We start from the raw sequence: 22,417 nt of genomic DNA on the forward strand, positions 1-22,417 counted from the left end.
CTTTCATTCATTTCTTTCATTTCATTTCTGTTATTTGTTGTCACAAATCTGAAGAGAACACAATAGCAATATGGAAAGAACTCCAGGTTTTCTCGGAATACGTTTCAAACTGTAAATTCAGTTTTTTAATATTTACTTTAAAATATAACCTTGAGGTTACAACATTACTAAAATCTCCAAGATCATTGAACAATATTTGTTTCAAGTTTTTCTTGAAGTTTGTGCAGGGAAAGGCTTTGTCGCCCCTCCAATACTGTGTTTGACATTATGCGTATCAAGCTGACCTTGACCTTCCCAGAGTTGTCTTCCTCTTCTTTCTTGTCGTCAAAGTCAAAGGCCACAGTCATCCTCTGCTGTCTCTGCTCCTCCCATAGAATAGGATTAAAGCTGTCACTGTCCGACTGGTAATCTGTACACACACACACACACACACACACACACACACACACACACACACACACACACACACACACACACACACACACACACACACACACACACACACACACACACACGTCAAGGATGAACTGCTCTTAAACTATAGGTCTAAATGTTAGACACACTTCAGTAAGTTAAATTCACAAACACACAAATAACACATGCACACGTTCATGTTACACATAACTTCAGAGCACACGGCATCTAATGGAACACATGCTATAGTTGTAACATTCTTTGGCCTTTTTTTCCTTGTCTAAACACACACAAGCACACACACACACACACACACACACACACACACACACACACACACACACACACACACACACACACACACACACATACACACAGTTTGTACCCTCATCATGTCGCGGTTGCTGAGGAAACATGTAGTTGGTCAAAACCTTCTGTTTGGTTTCAGGGTGGGCTTCTGTCTGCAGTGGGATCAGAGCCTTGGACTGCAAACACACACACAAAGACACAGACACACACACACACACACACAGACACACACACATTGGTCGAAGACACACAGAACACATACAGAGATCACTGTTTAGTTTACGTATATTACGTAAAGTTACGTAAGAATGTTTCACAATAAAAGTCTACCACCACTTGCTCAGCTGAAAGGGCTTTTAATATTAAATACGGGACTATTCATGATAAATATAAAATAATTAAATACACTGATAAAAGCGGATTACGTTGAGATGAAACCCTTATTTATGAGAAGCCTGTTTCAAGTAAAAGTCTGGTTATGTGATTGAAGCTGTGATGGATCTCTTGGTGAGAGTGTGAGGAGTCACCTGATTGTCAGAAAGCCAGAGAGCTGCCAGGTCCTTCAGCTTAGTAAAGGTAAACGGTAGATTCTTTAACCTGAGAGGGATAGACGGAGGGAGGGGCGAGAGAGAAAAGAGAGATGTTTCTTATGCCCACGCACTGTACAGCCTGCAGATCACGTAACCATGGCAACACACTCACCCATTCCCATGGCAACTGCAGGTCGTGAGAGCAGCTACAGAACCAAAACGGCCATTGAGAAAGTGTTGCTGCATGTGTGTGTGTGTGTGTGTGTTTGTGCAACTATTGTCACTACTGAGTCATCTGCGTGTGTGTGTGTACCTGTTGTCACTGAGGTTAAGAACTCGTAGTTTGGTCATCTGTCCAATCTCATCAGGAAGAAACTCCAGTTTGTTCGACCGCATTGACATTACCGTCACATTCTTACAGTTACCAATCTGAAACACACACACACACACACACCATCAGATTAACTGTCACATTACAATTAAGTCTGCTGAAATGTTCTGCTGCACAAGGGACGATATAAAACAAGCTACATTACAGGACTAGGCATTAAGAATATTAGGGCTACAATGAACAATTTCCTCTATTAATTCACTTATTGTGTCTGACCGACAGTAGAAAACCGATAGAAAATTCATTTACTGTCATAGAAAGCAAAGAAAAACACACATTTGTCTCAAATAAGAAGCTGGAAGAAATTAATTTGTGGCATTTGCTGTTCAATAACTAATGATCATAATAGTTTCATCAGCTTATTGTTTCAGGTCTAAATGAAATGAGAATGTGCATGTGTGTCCTCAGGTGTGGGTCTTCCTACCTCCCGCGGCAGCTCTGAGAGGAAGTTCTCGTCAGCAGCGAAGGTCCTCAGGTTGTGCAGGTAGCCGATAGTGGGAGGCAACGACTCCAACTCATTACAACTACAGTCCAACTCCTCCAACAGAGACAGACTGGGTGACAGGAACACAGGCAGAAAAGAGGAGATACAAAGAACATGACAGAGAAAACGTTTCATTATTCTACGGGCTGCAAAATCTCAGCTGGAACCTTAGATTACTTAGACGACTTTGGCTTTAAAGGATAAGGATGGCGCTGCTTATTATTTTTTCCTATTGCCAACAAATCCTGTGAAACGACTGAACCAAGAATGGATTCATCTCACTATTAAGCATTGTCTGTGTCGCCTGATACAAGTGATTCCTCTGCGTAACAGAGCTCCATAGTTGTCCAGAATGTATTAAAAACACATCAATGAGCCACACGTTGCACTGGATGACGTGTTCCTTCATTACCACGAACACACACTGTAGTTTATTTTGAGTCATTCCCATAAACACCAGTCTTAGGTGTACAATACTGGAGATGAAAAAAGTCCCAAACTAATGCATTATTTCCTCCAGTTTCAGTTATTTTTCAGCTGTTTGAGGAATAAACGGACTGTTATTATTTTGAGTCTTCAGGTGCCACAGACAGGGTGCTGAGAGATATACTAACACACTGCTAGTTTTAGTCCTTTTGTGGGGTTTGTTGACAATAAGAAAAATTCAGAAAGGCACCAACCTTATCCTGTAACACGAATAAAACATCATACAAATGTAAATTTGTCTTTACAGCAACAACTTAAAAGGAGAAATGTTGAGAGAAGGAAAAGATCGTCACATTGAAGAATCACTCAATAGATTTAACCAATCTGTTACCTATATTAACTTGGTCTCATTTGCTGACCACGCATTTTCTCTTTCCCACGTTATCCCCTTTGATGTCTGAAATTCTTCAACCTGGATCTCAACTTCTTCCCTCAACCAAGATTCACAGTAACATCCACGGCAGGCCCTGTACAGTCTACAGGACACCCTGACCCGCCCCGCTCCCTTTGACTGGCATCCTTGGCCGGGCAGCTCACTAACAGCAGGATAATGCTAATGAGACAACACTTTTACATTAATGTACTGTCACTGTTAACATTGCATTCGTCTGCTACTGTTATTCCCATTAGACCGGACCATCTGGGCCACCATACGGTCGGAAAGGAGAGAGGGGAGGAGAGATTTATATCGTATAAGCAGATTTAATAAGGTTACAGAGTTTGTTATTTTCTTCTCAACATTCTTTGTATTCCTACTTAAAAGAATGAAAACGTCTCCCACAAATATATGATGATTTGAATGGGTCAAATATGACTTTTTCACAGCACTCCTCAGATTCTTTTTTAGCTGCCGCCATCCAACCAACTCCATAAGCCTTTTCTAAATGGCAAGTGTTGCGAGGAAACACAGTCGCTCAGGGGTCAGACACTGTGTCACTTTAAGACACACGTTTCTACATCTCCAGAAATGCTTTCACCTGGTGCTAAGGTTGCTCAGTAAGACACTTAAACCTTGCTCCAGCTAAATGTTTTACATCAGAGTAAATCAGAAAAAGTAGTCTATGCAGCTACCTAGTGTATGTATACATGCATATTGTGGCCTAATTGTATAGATGCAATATAGTTATGGCCTTAAAACGATAACTGGACTTACTGCATTGCTTATTTATTCTATTTAAACCACTATAGGCTGTCAAAAGTACAGACAAGTACAGAAACATAGCTGATGATTCAGCTCTGTGTACATACAGTTTACAGTATATATCCACTTTATATACAATATGTATTGCACTGATGCAGCTAGAGGGACATATAATGTAGTTTTGGTTGAGGTAGAGGCATACATACTGCAGAAACATACATTTATCTGTTTAGTAATGTAAAATAATATAGTATTAAGCAATGTAGAGTTGCTCAGCTGTAGAACCAGAGGAACATGATCACATTCAAAATAAGTAAATGACACTTAAAAACTAGAGGGGTAAGAAAATGATCATTTCAGGTGTTATTGTTTTAGTCAGCGGGGAAGCAATGGATCTACAGTGCTACTTATTGAGGCTAAAACCTGGGATTTGTTCAGGAAGACCAAAGGTTTTCAGAGCGTTCTGATACAAATGTGTCTCAAAGAGTGACATTTAAGTCTTTTATATGTCACTGAATGTTAAATAGTCTGTATTAAAATGTAATCCATCACAGATGAATTGATTCGCACAATAATTAACAACATTATCCAAGTCTCTACTCAACTGTTTTAAACAGAAAAAAAAAACGAATTTTCAAAGTAATATATTGTATCACTGTGATACAATGATATAATGAAAAAAAACAACTAATTGATAAAACGTCTGAATTAAAAAATAAAATCTGCTTAATTCAGAAGCTTATTTGATTGAATCTAGACTGTGATGGATTATAATAAGAAGTATTTTAATCAAATGATTTTACATGCAATCATTTGCAACATTTTCAATTAAGAATGTATATTTTATTTCAAATATTGAAACATATTTAAGTTCATGTTTGCATGTAATTTGCATGAAGTGTCCCACAATCCCATGTAGTTATGAGCTTGTGCGTTTGTATCTGTAACGCAGTTGAACATCCATCTGTCTCTGAACGCACCCCTGGGTCCAGTAGGCTAATTTTACTAATACTCACCCTTGCTTGGGCTTCGCACTAATGCCACGGCAATGCAGCAAACACAACACACAGAACGCCCCAATCATGAGCCAGCAGAACAACACAGCAACTGACAGCAATAAACAAGGAAAACAACAACCCACCAAAGATAAACCTGCTGGGAAAATCTGACAAAATACTGTTGAAGGTGTTTTTCAAAATAAAGCAAAAGTGTACATGGCTTTATTATTCGTTTTTCTTTTTGTGCATGATTGTTTGTGCGTGTGTGTGTGTGTTTCTTACCTCCCGATGGTGTTAGGCAGTGAGGTCAGCTGGTTGTCATCTACCTTCAATGTTGTCAGCTTCTTTAACATTCCTGCACAATATGCATACACACAGACATGTTCACATTGACACACAAACACAAATATACTCTTCAAAAGAATATACACTGAGCTGTGAAATGCCCCTTCAGAAAAACAGTTATCTGACAAAAGTAGCATTTAAGTATTGAGTTGGCAATATTCACATTTGTTCCTATTGTGACCCCATTAAAAGACTAAAACAAACAATGATTGGATCATACTAATGGTTATCATCAGCGTTGCCAAAGCACAATGTAGCTTATTCCCCTTCATAATAAAGCTCCACTGTCGTCCAAAAACTATTAAAGACCCACTAATGAGCCACACGGTTGCACTGGGTGCCATGTTTTTTCATTACCAAGAAGTTTATTTTGAGACAGTCACACATACACCAATCTGCTGCACATAAATATTCCCCAGCGCAACAACATGCATATGAATCAGTCTAAAAATAGCCCAAAACAATTGTAAAATGTCTTCCTGTTTGAGTATCATTTCATAAAACGACCGTGTCCAGCTGCTATCGTAAATTCCTGAAAGTGTCTATTTATATGTGAGCTGGTTTTAGATTTACACCTTCTCATTTAGGTTTTTTTCACTGGATTTATTTCCAGTAAGAAAACAATAGAATAACACCAGCCTTATCCGTTATTACACTTTTCAGCTATCTGTGCTACATCACTCTCGCACAGCTAGAACCACTCTCACCTGGGATATTTCCAGTACAACCACAGTCCTCTGCTGCAGTCTACTGCACTGCCCGATCAGGAACTGAATAGGTGGGAATTTAAATGCTTTGCCACAGCTTCATCAACTTGAGTCTTTGTGTGTGCATGTGTGCATGTGTTTGTGTGTGTACCTATAGAGTCAGGGAGGTGCTGCAGCATGTTGGAGGACAGCAGCAGGTCTTCTAAGGACTCACAGCCGGAGATTTCCGTGTCCAACGTCTCGATGCGGTTCTTAGCTATGTCAAAGTATCGCAACTGACGAAGTTTTCCTATCGCCTGCAGCCGGGAGGGCGAGGAGAGAAAAGTACAATTGACTGACAGAGAAAAGACAGGTAAAGTGTCATTTAAATATCTCCAGGGCTGCTTTTCTTTGTCCCTGTAAGAGCTGAGAGTGTCTGTGTTCTTACCCCTGGTATACACTGGAGAGAGTTGTTATCCAGCCACAGCTCTCTTAGGTTGTGGATCTGTTCCAACACCTCCGGCTAACATGCAAACAGAAGAATCAGTATCAGCGTACCACATGGGCATCAATATGCAGTTATGCAGCTTATTGTATGAAAACAACTGAATTATTCATTCACATCAAAGGACACCGTCCCGGCACTAACGTTGTGAACATGTACAAGTCTTTGGAATACATATTTTTTTAAATGTCAGTAGAGTGGGTGAGACTGGCAATCTCTCCTACATTGGTTTCTCTCTCTCGCCAGGAAGCACACCATGTGGCCAACCTAGTCCTGTCAAAGCCAACTTCCTGTCGGACCCCTGGATGTCATATCCTGCTCACCTCCATCCAGCCCTCTCTTCCTGCATGATGTCGCTGTGCCTCATTTCAGGGTCCCACTGAAAGACAGTGGCCCAACATGCTCCTGCCTCAGTGAGACAGCCCACACAGGATTGACCATATGTGGTATTGGGTCTTGATATGTAAACTTTGAAGGCAGCGGCCCCCAAAATAGGACACAGCATCTGTGTTTCTGTTTGGAGTCATCCTTTGCTTTACTAATAAATATCTGGCAAATGACGATTAAGACATTCACATTTGAGCTTGCTGCGATCTCAAAGGATAATCTCCATGTCAAAAATATTCATTTAAACACTTAATTGATGCTTTATTTCAAAAATACAATCAGTCTCACCACTTCAGAGAATTCATTGCTACCCAGATCCAACCTCTCCAACTGTGTCAGTCTGTGGATGGACCTGAGAGGAGAGAATACACTGATTACTACTTATACTACATTGTGATAGATACATTAAAGCACATCTGTTTATTAACTGAACAATTGCACAGCCCAAAAAAAACATACAGTTTAGCATTGTATTACTTACATAACATGCATTCTGTATATATTCTTTTGACTTTGACTTTTTTTTCCCTAATATGTCTAATATATTACTTTCATTTAAACTATTTCCTGGGGAGTAATGTTTACTAAAGCTACATCCTTCCTTTTTCAGCTGTTCTATCATTGCGGTCCTTTTTTACTTTTTTACTTGAAAAAGCAATCATGGGATTCCTGAACATCTTTTAAAATCTTCGAGAAAAGCCTTTAGTAGTGATGGCCGCAGCTTTACCGGGTTTGAATTATAGTGCATTTCACATGTTGATGAGGAAGTGCCTTCACAATCAGCACTGAGCCATATTGCAATGGTTAATAGTTACTTTGGAAGTTATCTCTGTTCGTCATAAAGTTAAACAGAAGACATTTAAACCTGATAGAACCAACACATTAATGCTATAACAGGCTTTAATCAGTATTCAACACCACCTGTCAGGGATAAATATAGTTTTAATCTGGACAGCTGGGAAAGCAAGCATACACTCGGTAGTATCATGATGCATCTGTGTGTGTGTGTGTGTGTGTGTGTGTGTGTGTGTGTGTGTGTGTGTGTGTGTATGTGTGTGTGTGTGTACAGCTGCGCTCACTTGCGCATAGAGAATATCATTCAAATGATGTGTCTTAACTTTCTACTTTCTCTTTCTCTCCCTCTCTCTCACTCTCTCTCTCTCTCTCTCTCTCTCTCTCTCTCTCTTTTTCTTTTTCTCATACACACATAATGGTGGTGGTTCTTACTTTGGCATGGTTTTCAGGTGGTTCTCTCTGAGCTCCAGGATCCGTAGTTTGGAGAGTCTAAAACACATAAACAAAAACTTAATTTACTTTATACATTCTCTCTCCTTATTTCAACTTCAGAATAAGTGTTATCTCCCAAGCAGTGATAATGATGATTGATCGGTAATGTGTGATTACCAAAGATCACTCCACATTATTACTGATGAGCGTCACCATGAAAGTGTTTGAGTTTAGAGGGTTTCTTTCACGTATGAGCTTCCATATGTTTCGCAGGATTTCATTTGAAATGTATTTCATCACAAACTAACCGGTATCAGTTGTCCTCGCTCACAATAACTGACTAAAACCAGCAGAGTAACTTGTTGGAAATGGAGTATTAAGACAGCAATAAACCAAAACACAACACAGTGAACCTTACACAAATGCTAAGAAGTATATATTAATGGGATAATGAGATGAGGAAAGAATGATGTATTGGATAGAGGAATAGACTAACATTCTTTGTGAAATTAAAACACGGCCTTAACATAAAAAATGCCCCAAAGATAAATGCCCATACAAGAACTAAGCCTCAGGCCTATGAGGCATGCTCAGGATCTTTAAATAATTACACATCTTTTCATCATGTGCAGTACACTACACAGTTTAAAGGCTTTTCTTTTCATAAAGACTCTTTACAATTGATACTACCGGCACTGACTGAATTAGAGTCTGTGATGCCTGAAATATGTAAAAACACCTCATCCAACACAGTCGCACACACAAGCACACACTAACAATTACATGCATCACTTTACCTGCCAAAGTTAGCCGGCAGATACTCCAAGAAGGCATCGTTTAAGAAGAGCTGGGTCAGATTTAGGAGCTGCGTAAAACCATCTGGGAGTCTGGAAGAGAGAGAGAGAGAGAGAGAGAGAGAGAGAGAGAGAGAGAGAGAGAAATGGAGGAAAGGAATACAAAAAATATGAACATTTGCAAAAGAAGAATAAGACAGAAAAAGAAAATGTTTGTCCTTGAAGGGCCACAATGGATTAAAACATGTTCCCATAACAACCCTGTAGAAACAGTTAGCTGCTGTCAGCCTGCAGATGACTCATCTCTGACACACACACACACACACACACACACACACACACACACACACACACACACACACACACACACACACACACACATACATTAAAATAAGCATTTATGTCTGCAGTTTACTGTGTGGTTGAGTCCAGTTGTGCTTCATGGACATCACACCACCGACAGCAAAACAGCAATTACTATCACAACACCTGATGCTCCAACAGTAAACAACATCAGCACTTTATTGTAGCAATTATATTGTCTATTGTCTAGTAGGTTGAGCCAATAGGATGCATATGGTTGGATGTTAAGGGTCTGTGGATGCAGCCAACTACTGTAAAATATGAAGTGCCTCTGTAGTGCTTTAAATGCATAGATTGAAATATGTAAAAAGCAGAAAAAAAAGACTAGTGTCGGTCTCTTGACGGGGAAAACTCTGTTCAAAAAGCGAACTACGTGGCAGATGAATCAAACATCTTCAACTGAGTCCAGGTCCATTCAAACTGGTTGTTTCAATTGGTGCAACAAAACCTGGAGAACAGGGTTTAGCCCTCAATAAAACTGGTCCTCGATGAAAAGGAGACTAGATATGAGCCAAATGTTAAAAAGATGATAGTCAGTGTTGTAGATAAACATTAAAACAAATATTGAGCGGCCATAATAAGAGTAGGATGTTCTACTCCGAGGTGAGTGTTTGAGTCTTACTTGGTGATCGGGTTGACACTGGCCTCCACCACAGACAGGCCTTTACAGCATTTTATGTTGTCGGGAAACTCCTGGATACCTGGAAGAGAAACACACACAGAGATGTGTCTGTTACTTCTTTGGACTTTTTGTCGAGTGAATTTCTGTAAAGACCGGGAATTATTATCCACAGTGAACACATTCTGTCATATTTTGGTTAAGTACTTTTTGATGTGAGATTATTGGGATTATTATTTTCTTTCTGGGCTGCCTCAACCTTTTGAGATCTGTTTCCTCCTCCGCTCAACTCCATATACTGTCCCGTATCTCGCCGTGGTTGTACTTTTCATTGCAGTTGAGAAGGCCGGTAAGTTTTCAATCGGTTTTTCCTTTGTTCCGCATGAATCAGTCATATTTTCATCACAGAAAGGATTTTTACCGTTTTTACTGATGTCGAGCTCTTTGAGGTTCACCAAGCTGGCGATGGTGGTGGGCAGGTTGGACAAGTCGTTATCGGGCATGCTCAGCTTCTTCAAGGCCTGGCAGTTGAAGAGTTGCTATGGAAACACAGAGGGAAACAATGGAATATTATAGTCTGTTGGCAGAATCACACAGACCTTTAGCAGAAAGGTACAGAAGTATAGAAAGTGAGGAAGTCAGCTGGAGTCATGCACCACGTAATGTTGTGGAAAAACAGTTACATTTTATCTGCTTTTTTATGAATAACGCAGATTTAATCTCCAATATATATACGGTGGCCACAAAACCCTCGGAACAAAACCCAAACTACAGTGAAAGCAAGAAACTTTCAAAGAAATGTGCCTTTAATAGACAAATACTTCAAATGCCAAAAACATATGCAGGAGTGAAAGCACATGCAGTGCTTCGAGTACAGACAGCCTTAAAACATACTCACACAAAACTCAAACAACAAACTAAACCACTGACATGAACGGGAACGCTGTCCAAATCTGGAAATACTACAAATACAAAAGACAAACATAAGGCCAAAATGCAAAAATTAAGAATAGTGAAATGTATGTTAACATGTAAACAATCCTTGTACTCATTAATAAAGTCTCGATCCATGATTGGTGTGCAGCCCATTGCGTCACTTATCTCCACATTTAGTTCAGCAATATCAAAAATAAAATAGCACTATTTGATTACACATGTAGGATAAGATAGTTTGCACATGTCCTCGCCGAAGCCGAAAAGATAGTTTTAGCTTTAGTTGTTTTCTTTAGTGAGTGAACTTATTCTAAAGACTCCTTAATATATTACCACACTTTTATGAGCACAGGTGAGAACAACATTTTGTGAAGGGACATCATTTGGCTCCCGTTTGGTGCCTTCTGAACTCCAATTGGATGAATGGCAAACCATTAAGATCTTTAAAAGTATTTCAATGGATCATTCAGTGAACTGTTTTTCTCTTTCCATGTTTCCTAAGCTCACCTTTAAGAGCTAAACATTAAAATATACACAATATACACTGAGTGTGATTTTATGTGAACCATACTTCACACAAAGCATCAGCTATTATCTTAAATGTATGAAATTCATAATGTGTAACTTTCTCATAATTAAAAAAAATCGTAATACTCACTCCCATTCATTCCTACAGGCAATTTCCAAGCCGCCTAACTCGCACAAAGAAAATAAAACCTATGCAGACACTTAAAGACCAAAGAGCTAAACATGGTGGGGCGTGGGTCAGGTGATTCAGGCCACACACCTTGACACTTAAAGGCACAACCACTTACTCACATACACTTAAGGAGCTCTCCAACTCCCTTACATAAAGGCCAATGAATCTGGCAGCCCCGGAAGCCTTTATACAATCTTGGCACGCACATAAACATACACACTTTTTTCTGTTGAATGTAAGTTGGGCTCCCCACTTACTCAGCCCTATTAGACTGCCTCCATTCCTGCAGGTTATATTTAGAAATCCAATTCACCACCTCTGTCATTTAAACCAGGACAGGATATCAATAAAATGAGACAGCACTAGTATAAACAGCACCTGTAATTCTCCTTGAAACATTGTGAGGGCATTGTGCATCATTATTGCTCACTGAGGGTTTTCTAAGTCTCGGGTGGCTGAGGATGCTTCTCTTTCACCCCATGTGTCCTGTCACTCCATGTCTAGTATAGGATGACGTTCGTAGTATGGAAACATGAAACAACACCGCTTGTCTGAGTCTCAAGACTGTTCAAACTAAACTTTTCGACAGGGACATGTTATTTATATAGTGCAAAAATTGTGTATTTTCACAGCTGTCTAGCATGAAATATCTCAACACTTTTTGAATGGATTGACATGAAACTTTGAACAGTCATGCTGCACAAAGGAACAATCCCAATGACTTTAATATTATACAATTCGCATTCAGTTAAAACAACTGAGTACGCCTGAGGCTGATGAAGTACAATGAAGCTGCAGTGATTCTGAACTGCACAGAGGATAAACCCGTTTTTTTTCAGGACCAGCATTGCTTTGGTGCCACCCAGACACACCATTTTTGCACGGGTGGTAAAGATCTAAGAATAGCAAAGCTTTATAGCATTACTTAACTGTCAATTCCTTAAAAAGAGCATCACTGGTGCCTCTCTACGAGTAAATGAATGGGCTCACACAACAGCAAATATTCAAATATGTCAACACCTGAGGGTGCAGGTCACAGTAGCAGCCAAGAAGTGGCTTCAGAGGAGTTGGAAAAGAATAAAGTGTTGTCACGTTTGTCAAATGAATGAGGTCATAAAAACGTGCCACACATACAGAGTTCTGCAGGAATGAGTCAAAAATCATAACTGGTGTTATTTTGTGGAGAGTATCTTCCTGTACAACACGTGTATCATAAACTTGTGTTTGTTTTCGGCAATAATCCAGTGGAAAAATCCCATTGGCCTGTTAACGAGGGAACCTGTGCAACGCTAACTTCTGGGTTGGCCATAAAAAATATGTCATCCCTGAACTCTATTAGTGCATTCATTTTCACTTTGGTTTGGAGTTGACTGACTGGCCTTGGTCCAGGTTCAGGTAGTGTGTAACAATTTGGGCGTTTGAGGTTTGAGGGTAGAGACCAGATACAGCAGAAAGTGGGTTGACATGTAGGTCAGAGGCGTTGTTACCTTAGGTAGTTCCTCAATCTGGTTGGCGTCGAGGTAGAGCTCCTCCAGAGTCCTCTCAAAGCTGAAGATTTCCTTTGGGACCTGCTGCAGGCTGCAGTGGGAGTAGTCCAACACTGAGATCACTTCCTCTTCACCACGGAAACAACGGCACGGCACCAGCCGGCCAATCAGCTTCCGCTTCGTGGTCATTTCCAGACACTGCACTATAGAGGCAAGATGAGGAGACGAGAGGGGTGATGTTAGTTTGATTTCAGAGGGTCTGATGCAACTCATACACACCAACAGGCACATTGTATCTGTGCAGTCTTTACTCATTTCATCGTAAGCCTGTGTAGACTATTGTTGGTGTGACAGCACCAAGTACACGGTCTGGCTTCATCCTTAAAAGCCTGAAATATCAAACTAGCATCAAATAGGTTTCTTCAGAGATTAACGATGGAGCTGTCATTAAAATTCATGAGTGGGATTTTCTTTCAAATGTTCCAAAAATATTTTTGGGATGACAACCATGTGAGCTGCATTCATTAAATGTGACACATTTCCCTGCTTTTGATGAGTAATGCAATAAATATATAAATAAATAAAGTGTTAATTTAAGTCTGAGGATGTAAAAATGACAGTGTTAACATGACATCAGTAAATTGAAACTTAGATCAGTTCATCAGAAGAGCCTTATAATCGCCAGCAGTGGTTCTCAACCTTTTTTCAGTGATGAACCCCCTGTGAAATAGGTTTTCAGCCAAGTCCCCCCTAAGCAGCGCAAAGCATTTTGGGTTGAAAAAAAAACGATTTATGCACAGCGCATTAAATGATGCACTGATGACAGTGGCATCAGTGTCTGATTTAATATAGAATATATACAATTCAGTTTATGAATTTACACTTATATTTTTAAAGGATTTTAAATATTTTGTTTAAAAATGTCATGTACCCCCTGGAGTGCCTTCACGTGCCCCCATTTGAGAACCACTGCTCTACAGTAAGAGTTGGTGACAGTCGTGTGATAGGCTGGTGACCTCTCTAAGGTGTCTCTGCAGCGGGCAATGAAGATTATGAATGAACGGAGCGAGCAAGCAACTGTTTCATCAACAACTTTTATCTTCAACAATTCACTCTACTAATCTGTGGTCTAACTCTTGCTTATGGTATTTATTATTTTTCTGATTTCTAATCACTATCACTTAATTTGTTGTCCAATAATGTTCTCATAGTTTCGCAATTTCCTTTGGGAACAAAATTAAAATACCAGCTTGTGTCTTCAACCTTTTATTATAACTATGTTAATCATGCTGCATAAGGTAGCTGTGAGGGAAGGAGACATGTTATATGTTGTTTTACATGATATTAGAATGCATTTTCTGGGAAATAAATATTGAGCAATTGGTTTTGCCTAATTGAGCAAATAAAAGTTACAAAAGTGACATATCAACGCACTTTATCACATTGTAAAAAATGCCCAAAATCCAATTAAGCCATGAAGTTGTCTTTCTTGTTGTAATGTTGCAGCATCCAAAATGGCAACACTGTATATTCCCATGGTGTATATTGTCCACCAATCCTAGAAACAAACGTGTTTGAATTAATGCCCCTAACCTTTACAGATCGATGGCTACGGCATGATCAGGAATATGGAAAAGTCTTCATACAACATCCACCTGCCCACATTTACAGTTTTTTTTTACTGCAATTGTCGACATGATGTTGACACTAGTCAAGTAAAAAATGTCCTTTTAAATGTGTTTTTAATGAAAGAGATGGAGGACAAAATAAAAAAAGTAATAAATTAATTTGAGGCTTCAGAAGTCAGTTAGTAAAATCAAGTGCACTTTCCAAAGACTTGTTAGAACATAATTCCTTGTTTGTGTTATTATCCCCCAATTTAAAAAAGGCTGTAATTGTTTAATTCAGATGGCTAAAGCTTCATATTAACTTCTCATGAACTTTGTAAAAGCTTTCAAATGACCGCCAGGCAGGTGTAAAACCTGGAGCATCACTCGTCAACTAGCTGTTACAGCAGTATGAGGCATCACACACACACACACACACACACACACACGCACACACACACACACACACACACGCACACACACACACACACACACACACACACACACACACACACACACACACACACACACACACACACACACACACACACACAGTGACTCTCTTCAAACAACAAGCCAGAGCCTTATAATTAGACTGAATCCTTTGTAATTCTGCGACAACATCACTCCGTCAATCCATTACACGACTCCATTTAAAAAGCCAGCTGAATGTTATGAGTAGGCTAACTTCGGGTATTAAAATCCTTGTGTGAGGATTTATCATTCGGCTTTATCATTTCAAACTGATACGCTTACTACACTCAATCTACTGACAAATAAAGACATTTTAATGCCAGCCCTTTCAAACAGAACAAAGAGCGAATTTCCAGTTATCTTGACTGCTGCCTCAATTTCCTGTTTGATCTGGATGAGCCGAAAACCAGCTGTGATGAGGACAAATGGAGTAAGAGGACGACAGGAGGTGATGAGGAGCGAAGCTGAGGAGACAGAGGGGAAGCGAAAGGGGGAGATGAGGAGGAGACAAGGAGGGAGAGAACACATGAAGATGAGGAGGCGGAGAGAGAGAGAGAGAGAGAGAGACCAGGAGGCTCAGAGATAAGACCTGCAGCTTTATCTGTCCATGAACACACACACACACACACACACACACACATGTCCAGCACAGTGTGGCCAGATGAATTCAGAAGATAGACGGAGTGATCTTGAGCACTGGGAGGACCATACGTTATCTGCTCTAGTACGGCCAGTGAAATCTGATTAAAAAAGAAGACGGAGATCCTCCAGCCTGTTTATCTAAAAAGGGTTGAACCATTCAAATCAATACAGCCTTATCCACAGTCATGCTCAGAGCGGGCGTAATGAGGCGAGCAGGGATTTACTGTTTGTCTATAGCATGCGTAAACGCAGCAGTCAGCGTTTTTGATGGAGCTGACACCTTGAACCACTGCTGCTTGTCTGACCCCTCGTGTTTAGAGCGAAAATGTAAGCAAGAGTGGGGGGAAAAAATCATGAAGCATGTCATGTGTTTTACCTGTACGATGTCGATGTGGCGCACTGCCAAGCAGATGCTGCTAAAGGGCTAAAACCAGAGAAAAGAATGAGAGTAGAGTGGACTCAGTGAGAAATGTTTCAGGGTGCTACTGCAATATTGTACGTTTGATAGTGAAGTTGAGTTGTATTTAGTGTTTAGATTTTTGATAGCTCAAGGTAAAATAGTGAATATAGAGTAATTATTATATTTAGAAAAAAAGATATGATGGTGCTCAATCTTTTGTTTTTTTCTTGTATTTATAGTAATGTATATTTCTCCCGTGTGCTCACATGAATAACTGTTGGACTGTGACAGTTTAAAGAAATAGGATGCATCTCCGTTTTCAAGGTAAGAGACCCAAAATCTAATGTAATCGTGGGGAAGATTTATGCAACTCGTTTAAATTTGATGGACTTCTGTTCAGAGACTATTTTATTACTTGCAAAAAGATTAGAGAATCATCTATATCAATGTATCATATTGTGAAGTGTTGCAGTATTGTGGAATTTATTTTATGATGTATTGGTCCCTGTTGCGGATTCTGTTCCCTGTTAACAACTGAACATGCGATACAGTTTATAACTGAATATCTTTATATAACTCGGACAACAAGCAGCAACCAACTCAGCATCAACTGGCCTGGAGCACATTTACAGGCCGAGACATCCTGCAGAGATTCTCTGCACCAAAGATGGTTGAACAAAGCAACGGAAACTACGTGACCCAAGACATTCATTTATATAAATACATCCCATTTGGTAGCAGGCCTGTTCTAGACTTCTGGTAGATGTCACACACAGATTCAGTCATCTGTGTCTCTTCTCAAATGTTCGGTTTCAGTGCGGCTGTCCAATCACGCTCCGTCATATTACACATCAGAGGTAGCATTCATTGAGTGAGCAAGGAGGCAGTCTGAGTGCTAACTTGGCTGAAAGCTACATGACTCCCAAAGATGTGAAAACGGGTTAATGCCCACGGCAACCTCTAATCAAGCGCTTGACATCCCAGCCAAGAGCCAGATGGACCAGTATCATGCTCCAAAACCAGCAGCAGTGACCAGAGCTGATACGGCCTTAATGTAGAGCTCAGATTAAAGGGGAATTAAGTGTGTTATAAGTGTATTTATTTGATTTATTTTAGCGATTGTAGTTATTTCTAGTAAAATGCAAGCTACAACGTTTGTGTTCCAGACTGACGTGAAGTAACTTTGAATAACTACAGACTCTTTTAGGACCTCCAAAATGAACAAGCAAAAAAAAAAAGCGCTGAAAACTATTGTGGTTAACGATTTGGCAAAATCAATAGTATAAATATGAGCCCGCTCAACAGTCTGCTCAACACTTTGTTTTTATTTGCTACTGACACTGCAGCTGCTTGCTTATGCACTCACAGCATACTGATGTAACAGCTTAAGCATGAAAAGACAGACTAGACTAAAAATAACAGCCTTTTTGTCACAAGAGCAGAGAAAAAGAGAGCAGAGCTAATGTTACCCATTAGAATTAGGCAATGGCGGCGGGGACAGTGACAAATATTAGGAAGAAATGGGAGGTGTTTACATAGGCACAGTTCTGACTGTGGGCTTCATGACACAGTATATTCTCCAGAGGTTGATTTTACCAGAATGTGGACAAAGAGGACACACAGAACAGGATGGACATAAAGCTGCTCAGAGTCAAGTGTTTCATCGAATATAGGGATTTCTTTCCAAAAGGGAAATATTGGACAAATGACAACAAGATGACCAATTCAACACAATATACCACAATAAATAAAACAAATCAACATTCAGCTGTTTATTCATGGGTATCATGTTTTGTGAAGGAAAATGGACCCCATTTTAAAAAAACTTTTCTTTTCTTTTGTGTTTCTTTGTGTTTCTTGTGCTCTGGTTGACCCCGTCGGAACGAATGAACGTAAGAGGGGCCACTGAAGTGTATCCAGTCCTGCTCAGATCCCCATAGAGCCCCCAAAAAATAAATAAAAAAAGGTAGGGAGAGAGTCAGAGCGAGCCGGCACCAATGAAGTGAAACTAGGAAGTGAGCGTGGTTGGCAGTGTTGGCTCTCGCTGCTGCTATGGAAACAGCACGACAGAGCAGACTGACTCTGCAGAGGCACCGCTACACTAAACAAACACAGACACATTTACACGATTTAGATATGTTCATGTCAGGTCAATAATAATGACACTAAAGAAACAAAGATGTTAAGTAGTGATACATTTTCCAAGAACTGCTAACACACATCCGCCTACAAACACTACACACAAGCAGCCACCCACACACATGCACACATGTACGTACTAGCAAGCAGAGGTGGAAGAGGTGTTTAGATTATTTACTTCTTCAGTAAAAGTAGTAATAACACAATGGTGTAATACTCAAATACAAGTAAAAGTCCTGCATTCATAATCCTACTTTGCAAAACGTGCAGGAGCATTATCAGCTAAATATAGTTTCTCACATATCATAGGATAATTGTAACTGCTGCCGCATGTTAGCAGTAGTTGATTTTGGGGGGGGTGGGAATGCGCAAAACTTCCATTGAAGTTTTGCGCATTATATTCCAACCTGATTTTTATTTAAAATTAACTTTAAATGTCAAAAGAAATTCTACAAACAAGTGTCTGTATCTCAAAAGACAAAAAAACTAACTGGTTTCAGACACTAACATAAAATTGATCTCTTAAGCGTTTTACTTATTGGCATTGAAAACAGGTTGAACACATGAAAGCAGCTTTTCTTCCACTTTTTATCATAAAGGTTGCGTCTGGAATTCCATACAACAAACTATTTTAGCAAGCTAAAACAGAAAGGTCAGAAACCTCAGCATGAAACCAATTCATAAATTGCAGACTATTTCTGATGAAATATGACAGTATGCAAACACTGAACTCTACACAGGCATGAATATCCAACAATGCAATAATGTCAATATAATGTAATGTAATATCATCTCAGTAATTCTAAGATTTAACCTTGCCTGAAGAAATCTTTTATTTTTTAAATGAGTTCACAGTTTATGATTCTCACAAAACATATTATGACGTTGAACGTTCACATATTTGCTTTGCACTGTCTGCAAATGTGGACGCAGCCAGAACAGAATGAGCTAAAAGGAAACTTTCTGTTCACTAAATGACGCATAATGCAAAAGAGTAAAACATATTTCCCTCTTAATTGTAGTAAAGTGAGTATAAAGTGTTCAATCTAGCACGATAGTACATTTCCTTTGACCCACTGGAGTCATTGCTCTGGCTGTGATCTCTTTTCCTCCCTCTCCTCTCCATTGAAGTTTGTGCATGTGTGAAGGGGTGAACTCCCCGAGGTCCCGTGACAGCCATCACTTCACGTGCAGCCGTGCTGTCACCATAGTAACCGCTGCCATAGAGACCGTCTCCCAGGAGCTGGGTGTATTTTTACTCTCTCTCTTTCTCGCTCTCTCATAAAACAGAACATGCTGCACTCAGTGGGCGATCGCTCCACATTTGGTGACGCTTTACATAGACTCAAATACATCAGACACCTTCACAGCACCTGAACAAGAACAGCTTCTCCATGTCTCTCCTTCGGACTGTTTTATTTCTTTACTTTTTGTAGAGGTGTGAATGCTGCACTATGCAGAACTCACTCCAAGCTTATGCACTCTCTCTCACGCACAAGCCCAAGTGAAACACAGTCACACAAAACTCCCTTACGCATATGAACCAACGAAACACACACACACACACACACACACACACACACACACACACACACACACACACACACACACACACACACACACAGGCTCATTTAGTTCATGATTACTTTGAGACGGTGATGGCGAGAGAAAATGGAAGATCCTGTTTCATATCCCAGTGCTTCACATTGTCAAGCAAATTCGCTAATAGTGTGTCAGTAAATGTGTGTGTGTGTGTGTGTGTGTGTGTGTGTGTGTGTGTGTGTGTGTGTGTGCGCGCGTAAGAGAGACTGTGTATGTGGGAGGCAGTTAGTGAACTAGCAGCCAGGAACAGCTTGTTCTGTTTTGTTTTCTTACATTCATTAAAGCACCACTTACAGCACCTACCTGAGCCAGTGCATGCATACAAACGCACAGTTAATTGTATAAATGTGTTCTGATATTTTGTTCTGTGTTCTTATCTTTATTAGCTGCTTAAACTATAAAACCAACGTGCATCAGATTAACAAATATGGAGCAACATCTGGCCAATAATCCATGCATCTCCTGTGCCCACCTGTCCTGTTCATGGTCACACCCTGGACAGGTCTGCACTCTCACATTCACACCGATGGGCAACGGTCACCAGTTCACCTAACAGCATGTCTCGACTAAAGCTGCTACCATTGGTCCCTTAATTGATGAGTAGATTGAAAATAAATCTGTATTTATTTAGGTATCAATTACATTTTTGGGGTGATTTTTTTGTATATAATGGAACTATATGTAGTTCCATTATAAACAAGAGAAGGCAGACATCTCCTCTGCCAATTCTTCGAAAACGATGCAACTCATACCAAAAATATCTGGATTGATAAATAGACCCACAGGTAAATTATTAAATACATATGTGTTTTACTATTGTTTTTGATGGGAATCTCTCTTTTATAAGTCCCTTCAAGATCACATAAATACACATGGCATAAAGTCACATACATTGTTTGCTTATTTTTTTATTTCATTGTTTGGTGACAAGCAACAAGTGCTTGGTGCTTGTCATTTATACATATACAGTTTATATATGATATGTATGTAACACCTACTTTTTCAGTGCTTTTGTTCTCCTTGTACATCAAAAGAGATACAAAAAACTGAGTCAAATTACTCGTATGTGCACACGTAATTGGCAAATAAATATGATTGGGACTGGTGGAGACCATGCAAGGCAGCTGTTTAACAGCAACCTAGTGATTTAAGGCAGCAGCAATATCAACTTACTAGCTTTTGTCATGCAGGGATATCGGGTTTCTCAGTAGAAAATATCCATGTCATTTGTGAGTAAGTGTCTCTTGATAGAAGGTAAGAACCACGGTCACACACTTGGAACGCCCCACCACCCACCTCCAACCTTTTCTCAAAGATGTTTTTACAGCGGTGTAAAGCTTGGCTTATTCTTGCAGAAGTGACGGCAATGTGAACGCCAGAAAATGACGTCATCCCGGCCTGAGCGTAGTAAAGGTTCAGCAATTTGTCACAGCACTTGGTCGTGCACCTGAATTTTTCGAACTTGCGCCTGCTGATAATTAGCCCACTGATAAAAAAACCCTGTTAACATGTCTGAGAATTTTCCAAAAAACTTTATAAACTTTATAGACTTTATAAACGTTATAGACTTCCTGTTTCTTAAGCATCTAATAAGATGCTTAAGAAACAGGACGTCTTATACAGTAAATCTACATTTGAGTATATATTTTGCAAGCCAAATCAAAACATTTAAAGGATATTAAACCTTTATTTCTTTATAATACATTAAATACTTGACGTGTTTCTTTACAGGGCTTGTATGAAGTTAATACAGTAGTTCATAAATATGCGATCATGTGTTTACAGTTAATTAAAATTCCTCATTTTGGAGGTCGGTTTATGGCGCTTTGCCGGTAACGCTCATTGGCTTCTCGTACATTTTCTTTGTACGCCCTCTGGCGTTTCAGACAATACTGCAACGAGCAGCACGATGAGCATCACAGCCTCTGTGCGTACTCGTTGATTGGGCACCATCTGTGAAACAAAGCCTAGCAATGCCGTGACACATCCACCTATGCAACTGAGGGAAATACTCACAAAATAAAGAGCTATCACAGTCAAGAAAATGTAACCAAATGCCATTTTTAAGATATATGTCAACAAATGACCAATGCTTTCTTTTTCCTGGTGAGAACAAAGTCTCAATGAATCATGGTCCGGGGCGTTCTCACACTCGCAGTCAGTCCGATCTGTCCACCATAGTGGCTCCAGGTGGCACGTCTGTAAAGCTCAATGACCCTTACATCACAGACACTAAAAATAACAATCGACTGCAAAACACACAGCAGCTGACAGTTCACCTGCACCAAAAATGTGGGAATCAATTCTGCTCAGATGCACGACTGAGCACATACACCAAATGAGTCAAACAGTGTTACCTAAAAACGTAGGCTCCAGTCCTAGCATGACCTGGGAAACAAAGATGTTTAGACCTAGATCATAGACCTGATTTTATTTTCATAAATCAATGAATGTACAATAGAGAATAGATCACTCCCTAGTTATATATTGTTTTTTCTTTTTTGTTCTTCCTTTCGTTCTGTTTCTTTTTTGTTATTTATTATATGTTTTTCACCCCTTGTTCTATATATATGTGCATAAATAAAATGAGCATCATCTAAAAATGTGCACATGCAATGCTAATTGTCTGAAAAACATCTGTTAATGTCTAATTGATAATACTACATAAAATTTCCATTTCCCTCTGTAATGGAAAGTTAAGAACCTGACTGCACTTCGTGACATATCCCAACAAATGACAGACAAACAGTGAGA

The 22,417-nt window shown here is 39.7% G+C and overlaps 1 protein-coding gene across 1 annotated transcript in view; it reads right to left on the reverse strand.

Moving 5' to 3' along the window:
* Positions 1-22,417, reverse strand: part of lrrc7 (leucine rich repeat containing 7) — a gene marked incomplete at both ends in the record, with an annotated part of 60,212 nt that overhangs the window by 20,147 nt on the left and 17,648 nt on the right. Inside the window, 15 exons of the mRNA XM_079221261.1 lie at positions 285-409; positions 800-899; positions 1,251-1,320; positions 1,567-1,682; positions 2,069-2,198; positions 4,772-4,789; positions 5,036-5,108; positions 5,957-6,101; positions 6,233-6,307; positions 6,965-7,028; positions 7,904-7,960; positions 8,701-8,790; positions 9,683-9,761; positions 10,101-10,218; positions 12,800-13,002. Of these exons, the coding sequence (XP_079077387.1) occupies positions 285-409; positions 800-899; positions 1,251-1,320; positions 1,567-1,682; positions 2,069-2,198; positions 4,772-4,789; positions 5,036-5,108; positions 5,957-6,101; positions 6,233-6,307; positions 6,965-7,028; positions 7,904-7,960; positions 8,701-8,790; positions 9,683-9,761; positions 10,101-10,218; positions 12,800-13,002 (1,463 nt within the window). The remainder of the gene's footprint in view (positions 1-284; positions 410-799; positions 900-1,250; positions 1,321-1,566; positions 1,683-2,068; positions 2,199-4,771; positions 4,790-5,035; positions 5,109-5,956; positions 6,102-6,232; positions 6,308-6,964; positions 7,029-7,903; positions 7,961-8,700; positions 8,791-9,682; positions 9,762-10,100; positions 10,219-12,799; positions 13,003-22,417) is intronic.

This window comes from Taurulus bubalis (genome assembly GCF_910589615.1).
Source record: "Taurulus bubalis genome assembly, chromosome: 7".
Classification (NCBI taxonomy): domain Eukaryota; kingdom Metazoa; phylum Chordata; class Actinopteri; order Perciformes; family Cottidae; genus Taurulus; species Taurulus bubalis.